At 33.2% G+C, this 7378-nt stretch overlaps 1 protein-coding gene across 4 annotated transcripts; it reads left to right on the forward strand.

The window, feature by feature from the left end:
- Window positions 1-12: 12 nt before the first annotated feature.
- Window positions 13-6693, forward strand: LOC111998313 (protein PIN-LIKES 3). 4 transcript variants are annotated; one of them, XM_065777180.1, is made up of 11 exons: window positions 13-193; window positions 496-666; window positions 1378-1457; window positions 1542-1666; window positions 2315-2436; window positions 2700-2933; window positions 3463-3555; window positions 3966-4066; window positions 4795-4847; window positions 4960-5145; window positions 6227-6693. In XM_065777180.1, exons 2-11 carry the CDS (start codon window positions 532-534, stop codon window positions 6349-6351), a joined length of 1254 nt encoding a protein of 417 aa, XP_065633252.1. In that variant the 5' UTR covers window positions 13-193; window positions 496-531; the 3' UTR covers window positions 6352-6693. The 4 variants fall into 4 exon arrangements, with proteins under 4 accessions (XP_065633252.1, XP_065633253.1, XP_023886190.1 ...); XM_065777181.1 differs by having other exon boundaries at window positions 499-666; XM_024030415.2 differs by lacking the exon at window positions 13-193 and adding an exon at window positions 212-357.
- Window positions 6694-7378: the final 685 nt, after the last annotated feature.

Consider the following 7378-nt stretch of genomic DNA (forward strand, 5'->3'; position numbering starts at 1 on the left):
ATTCTGCTAATAAACACTCAAATGCGACATGACACTCCATCTGATAACAGAGTTTCTATTTTAGAAAGGAAAAAAACAAAAACAAAAAAAAGAAGAAGAGGAAGAATTCGATGATGAAGAAAGGCTTGTCAATATGTGGAGCAATTATTGCTGCATTCTAATTATGCTGTCAAAATTTGCCTAAGCCAGTGATGTAAGTACCAAAGTATTGAACTATATGAAAGTCAATTTGATAACTATTCTCTAGATGTTTAATATAAATTGGAGTATTCTTTTCACATTGCCTTTTATCTCTATTTTTGGATTTTCTGAATGGCACTTTTTTTCTTGGATTTCACTGTTCCATACACACCCGGGGTCATATTCTTGCTTTTTCCACCTCAGTACTTGTTAATATTCTGATTTGCAATGAAGTTACTTGTATAGAACTTGAATATGTTTTCCTTAATTATACAATATATATGAGAGTACTTATTGGACATTTTTCTTGGCTAGGAGAAACTTCATTTGAGTTTAGTGAAGAAGTTTGCAATGGAATTCCTCGATCTATTTATTGTGGCATTAATGCCAGTTCTGAAAATACTTTTGGTTACCGCTGTTGGTTTATTTCTTGCAACGGAGCGTATCAATCTCTTGGGGGCAGATGCAAGGCCATATTTGAATAATGTAGGTCAAAATTTCCCGACTGTTCAATTCCTTTTCTTCTTTTATTAGTCTTCTTATCCATGTTGTATATGCTTGTTGTCAAGTTCCAAAATCAAGTTTCTTTTGCTTATGTTAAGTGCATTGGATACTAAGCTGTAGAGTTACATTTTTGTAATCTAGTCTCCAAAAGTGGCTGCACATTTAAGGATGATGAAACTTAACATGTAAATTAAGAAATAATGAAAAAAATGTCAACCACTTTCAATTGATCATATGGTAATCCATTATTGATTGCACTTTCAGCGCACTGTTGCATCATCCAATGTTATTGAAACTTCATGAAAAGATTTAAATTTTCTATTCTTTTTGAAAATTGTAATGCTTGAATTTGCTGGCCAGCTTACTAGAAAGAAGATATTAGTAACTTGGCTTCAAGTATTTTTGAAGTCTTGAACTCTGTCTGTGTCTTGATTTCTCCTCTCTTTTACTGACCAAAGGAGTTTGCTTTCACTGTTGTTTTTTAGTTACTTTCATTAAGAAGAAATTTACTTTTCGAAAGTTTATGCATGTTGATTTTTAATTCTAATGGTTAGATTCTATTAACTAAAAATCAGATTCAATTCTTTAATGATTTGTACACTGTTCTTTTATTATTTGAATTTTCAAAGTTGTGCACCCTGGCTAGTTTCCCAACACCTGAAAAGGACTAACACTACTTGTATCTGTGTACAGTTGGTGTTTTATCTGTTCAGTCCATCAATCATTTTTAGCAACCTGGCTGAAACAATTACTCTAGACAGTTTGACAAACTTGTGAGTTCAGTTCTTTAGTTCTTCTGAAATTCTTCCCCTCCACCCCTTTCTTTTTTCCTATTGTAACTTATGGTTAATGCATAGGTGGTTCATGCCAGTGAACATCCTTCTCACATTCATTATTGGGTCTGCCCTTGCATGGATACTGGTAAAAATCACAAGAGCTCCTCGGCATCTTCGAAGCCTAATCATTGGTTCTTGTGCTGCAGGTAGACAAAAACCCAAATGAATTGTTTATAGGTGTACATTTTCTAGTCATACACCATAGCCTGATTGAGAGCATATATAGTACAATGACTTATGATACACACTACGATAGGTATTGCATTAAAATTTAAAAATGCTTTTGGAACTACTCAGCATGACTTAAATTGGGAAACTACAATTTCTTTAATTTCACTTTGAAGTAAGATAAAAAAATTACCTTAACAGTAATGGTATTTAGTTCCTCTTTTTCAATACCACAAGCTTTTTTTTACAAATTTTACAGTGTCTTTCAGTTTATATAACATACATATGAAACATGATACATACTGAAGTGGTTCATTTTTTGACAATTTTGTCAGGTATTGTCTTTACCATCTACACCATAAATCATCATATAGTACAACACATTTGTTTTCTTGTATAAATTTTAAAATTAAAAATGCATTACTGCAATATGGCTGTACCAAATTAACTACAAGGAGTGAACTATTGCATAGCACTGATCAGCCCTCATGGAAGTACACAACTCTAGAAATTAGTTATGCCACCAAGTTTCACAATTGCTTCTTTTCACCATCTCATGCTTTATTTTATTTATGATCAAAAGGAAATTGTCCATAATATATTTAGAGGGAGATTGATATGTGCAGGCAATTTAGGAAACTTTCTTCTGATTATAATCCCAGCACTTTGTGACGATGATAATAGTCCATTTGGAGATTCTTCTGTTTGCTCGACAGATGGAGAGTCTTATGTTGCACTTTCTATGGCGGTAATAGTCTATTGTTATCATTCTAATGTCACCAAAATAAAAATCCCTCAGTGAGACCAATTCTTCTGAACGATAAAATGTTGTTCAGTGCCTTCAATAATATGTCCCATTTTTCAGTTAATCTGTATGATAAATTGACAGGCAACCTCTTAAATGACTACAATATGGGATAACACTATATGTCAATCACAAGTTAGATCAATTAATCACTTATTTTATTTTCTAATTTTTTTAATTTTTATATTCTTGTTTTGATGGTACAGATAGGAGCAGTATATATATGGTCTTATGTATATGCCATCATGCGGTTATCTGCAAACAAGGCAACTAAAGAAATTGACGCAAGTGGCTCTACAATACAAGATAGCGCTTCTGGGGAAATTGCATATTCAGAGATTTGCCCAGAAGCACTTCTTCCTTCAAGGGGTAGCCCCATCTCTCAGGAAGATACAGATCAAGCTGAAGTCCCTTCTACCAAATCTGAAGGAAAAGCAAAGGTTTCTGCTCATCTTATTCTGTTATGGATTTCCATTTATGATGTTCAAAAGCTTTCTTTTTTCAAAGTTTGATTACTAATCATGATCAATGCCATCAATGAGGAGTAAAGAAGAATTAATCCGACATAGAGCATTATACTAGTTAACAGAAAATGCTTATTAAGGAGCAGGCCAGCACATTTATTGGTCACATAGAACATAACTTCAGTGTAGGAGATTGGAGGGAATAAAATAGTTGTCATTTTATTAAATTTTGTAAAGTTGAATAGAAGATCATACTGTCCTATCCTAAAACGATTCAATGATTTTTCTGTAAAAAAATGATGTCTCATCATATGAAACCATTTTTAAAAAAAATGAAGTTCTAAAATAGTAAATTTATGATTGGTATAATGAGGATACCATGTATTGTTAGATATATTCTTTTTTAATTGTTTTGTACTAAATTTCTTCATTGCTATTTAAGGAAACTTATCTTCTTTCTACTATATCGTTGAATAAAATAACCTTTTAAAGATGCCTTTGATAGGTATCATTGCTGGAGAAAGCTAACCAGCACCTTAAGAATATTTTTGGGTACATTGACTTCAAAAAAATATTTGCACCGTCGACAATTGCAGCGGTATTCTCATAGTTCTTGTTATATACAGAATAAGATTTGTCTTTAAGCATTTAGCATTCAGTATGGTCAGTTTTTACTTCTCTAATTCTGTTAAAAGTGGTAGTTCCAAACATGATAAGAAAAGGTATATAATCTGGGCATTTCACTCCATCTTGACCTTGAGATAGAGAAATTATATTGGAAGCACATTCATTCCAAAAATAAACTTGTTCTGTTTCTTGAAACTTGAATATACTCATACACTTTAAATGTGGAATGGGATAATTCAACACTAATGAACACTATCAACTGCCATACTGATTCAAATATCCTGAATAATTACATTTAGTGTATTTGTTTTTAGTAATTATTTATTGTGTGTATTTTACATAGGGTACACTACATTAATATGCTTATTTTTACTTCTATAGATTATTGGCTTTATAGTTGGAATAATCTCTCCAATTCGAAAGGTCCTGGTTGGTGATGATGCTCCTCTTCGTGCCATCTACAATTCTGTGAGTTTGATATCGTATGAATCCTACCACTAACTCAATAATCTCCCACAGCTTGAGTCTTGGTGTTCAAGTTTCTGCTCACAATTCACAACACTAAAATTTCCTATTTGCAACTTGAAGTAGTGTTGATATGCACATATCAAAGTTAAATTCATACTTCTGTTTAAGGAATGAACATGTGTGAATCACTCTCAAGAGAAGACCAATTCATCATAAATAAAAAAAATTAATTACATATATTTTTAGCAACAATCCCTCTCAGCTGAATTCCATTTATATTAACAAGCAAAATTGACCACCTGCCCTTGTAGATGGGATGGTACATCCCTATGCTTGAATTGCTTGGGGGTTTAGAGGAGAAGGCTTTGAGCTGCAGTGTCAGCAACATTTTAATGTACTATATATTTCTAACAATCTCAAGAGAGAGAGAGAGAGAGAGAGGCACCATTGGCAGTAATAGCCCATCCTTACTCATAAATACATCACAGTAACGTTTTATCAGCAGTAATATTAGTAGTATTATAGTCAATTATACACTGCCCGAAAGGGCCTTCTAACAGCAGTGGAATTTCTCCTTTGAGCAATTACGTCTTCCCTCGTGGACCACTAACTCTTAGAACCTACAAGCAATGGAAAAATATGAAAGACTCACTTTTCCATTTGAACTTTTGGATTTGCAGCTTGAGTGTTCTTTATCTACCAATCTACATTAATTCCTTTTTGTTTCCTTTCTCTTCTACAGGGACGCAACAATACCATGTATGACATTGATAATTGGAGCGAACCTTCTTAAAGGTGGCTTTTAACATTGGTTCTAATCTTTACTATGTCTTCCTTGGGTTGGCTCAGTTCCCTCATTTCCATGAAATGTTTTTGATATTTACTTTAGTGTAATTGTTTTCTATAGGTCTGAAGACATCTGGAGTAGGTCCATTAATCATCCTAGGAATTATTGCAATTCGTTTTATTATATTGCCTTCATTGGGTATTGTTATTGTTAAGGCTGCAAACCATTTTGGTATGGTGGGATCAGACTCATTATATCAGTTTACACTTATGCTGCAATATTCACTTCCACCCGCTATGAATGTAGGTATGTGTGATCACTATTTTTTCATTTGTGTCTCATTATGTGCTGTTACTCAAGCCTCAAACCACCCATTTTGATCCCATTATATATTGAAGACATTGATAATGCTTCTAGAGATGCTACCTTAAGTGGTATCCATATTTGTGTTTGTTCAAGTTCACATTGCTTAACATATTGGTTTGTTTGTTGGCGATTGTTGTTATATCTCCATGTTTTAAAGCCATATACCTTGTGCTTGTTAGCAATATGCAGGCAAGATCACACTGATTAGACCTTTTGTTTTAACAGCCTACTAGCAGTTTTTTTTTTTTTTTTTTTTTTTTTGAGAACAAAGATAAAAATTATATTAAGATAGTAACATCGTTTTACAAGCTGGGAAACAGGGCACAACAACTTGAGCCCTCAACAGATAGACGCTGGCAAAACACAATGCCCACTTACATAAGAAACAGCAAGTAGGAAAAAAAAAAAATACACAGATTTGCCTCAAGAGGTTGTCTGCGCTGCTGTGAGGCGCTGGTATTCTGTCAAGAGACCAGTAGCTCCAATGGAAATGATCCTAGGCTGTAGATGAGTCTTTTCGAAATAGAATTTGTTTCTTGCATTCCAAAGAGCCCACACGACAACAGCCCAGGTCTTGAGTTCCTGCTGATTTAATCTGTTTACCATGCCCCAAAACAATCCAAAAAAATCCGAAGCACCATTTGAACATTTCTGGATTTGCCTACTAGCAGTTGTTAATCCTTGATGTACCATGCCAAGATTTTATATAGATGGCATAGGTTGCCTACTATCTCTCCTAGACCTTGTAGAAGTGGATGTCTTGTGCATTGGTTACAACATAGGTTTTGTTTGAGTATATTAGACAAGAGATGTAGCCTAACCTTACTTTCACTCAATCAGACTTGTCTGAGTGATAATAGGAACTAAGCTGCTCAGTTCAGCTTCTTAAAATGCTCATTTCAGCTCATTGATTAATTAAACAAGTTTGGATTAATTTGTCCATTCCTTGGTTGTGATCTTCATAACAATCCACTATATATACAAAATTTGAATGACTAACACTTTGTCATGAACTTGGCAGGTACTATTTCTCAGTTGCTTAAGACTGGAGAGAGTGAATGCTCTGTCATTATGCTATGGACTTATGCTGTGGCATCACTCTTTCTAACACTGTGGTCAACTATCTTCATGTGGATTGTTGCTTAATCTGGATTTACTTAATTCATTTGAGGACTTACCATTATCATAACACTGCAAAGAACAACAGCATCCCTAATAGCTACCTAGTTCTTTATAATGTTGTCATCAGCTTTCAACATCTACTACCGCATGAAACAAACCAGAAACCAAATATCCTTCTAAGTAGATTATTTGCATAAAGATCAAATTACTTTGAGCAGCTTACCAATTTTTGTAACAATTCCCTAGAATTGAGAGGAACTATATAAAACATCAAAATTGAATTATATTGATGAGCTTAATCTGTATTAGATATACACTAAGGGACATAAAAGATGAAAGATGCCCAATTTTGTTCCAATTCTGAAATTATGAGTTCTCATTGGCTTCTTTGCTATTTTTTATGATTGTGAAGTGGTAATAGCATTTTTCAGTTGACCTCATGATTTTAAATAAATAAAATTTTACTTGTTGAGATATAAAAAATGAATTAGAATATTTATCCTGCAATTTTTTATGTCCTATTGTATATCTTGTGTTTGTCCTATTGCATATTTGAGGTGTTTAATATATATATATATATATAATCTGCTGGTATATTTTATTTTCTGTGATTAACTGTTAATTTATTTATTTATGCATTGTTAATCACCTAGGATCTTAAACAATATTTTTTAATGATAGTACAGATTCTTCAACATACATTCTTTCTATTATTTTCTCTACGAACATGACTATCCTTTTTCTTTTCCATCTCATAGGCATTTCATCAAACACTTGAAAACATAGTAACCATAAACTAACTACTTAATTACTTATCAGGGATGAATTCTCCTAGATTACTAGGCAACTGGTTCAAGTGGATAGAGTCAATTGCCCATAGGTTTTACTGGCTCAAGGAGTCCAAACGACTCTTCTTTAGAAAGGTTCCATACATCATGAAAAAAAAAATAGAGTCATGAAGTTTGGGATTGTCTTCAACTTCATAATAAAGACCAAATCATTCTGCTTGGAGGCAATTTATAATAAAAGAGACATAATTAAATTTTTTTTC

Source organism: Quercus suber, unplaced genomic scaffold (assembly GCF_002906115.3).
Source record: "Quercus suber isolate HL8 unplaced genomic scaffold, Cork oak 2.0 scaffold_150, whole genome shotgun sequence".
Classification (NCBI taxonomy): Eukaryota; Viridiplantae; Streptophyta; class Magnoliopsida; order Fagales; family Fagaceae; genus Quercus; species Quercus suber.

What these genes read in the sequence shown, in the direction of transcription:
- LOC111998313 (XM_024030415.2), top strand. Translation starts at nt 313, where the DNA reads ATGGCACTTTTTTTCTTGGATTTCACTGTTCCATACACACCCGGG. An exon ending in AATTCTGTGAGTTTGATATC is followed by an intron (nt 4,067 to 4,794) that starts GTATGAATCCTA and finishes TCTCTTCTACAG; the next exon opens with GGACGCAACAATACCATGTA. An exon ending in TGGAGCGAACCTTCTTAAAG is followed by an intron (nt 4,848 to 4,959) that starts GTGGCTTTTAAC and finishes TGTTTTCTATAG; the next exon opens with GTCTGAAGACATCTGGAGTA.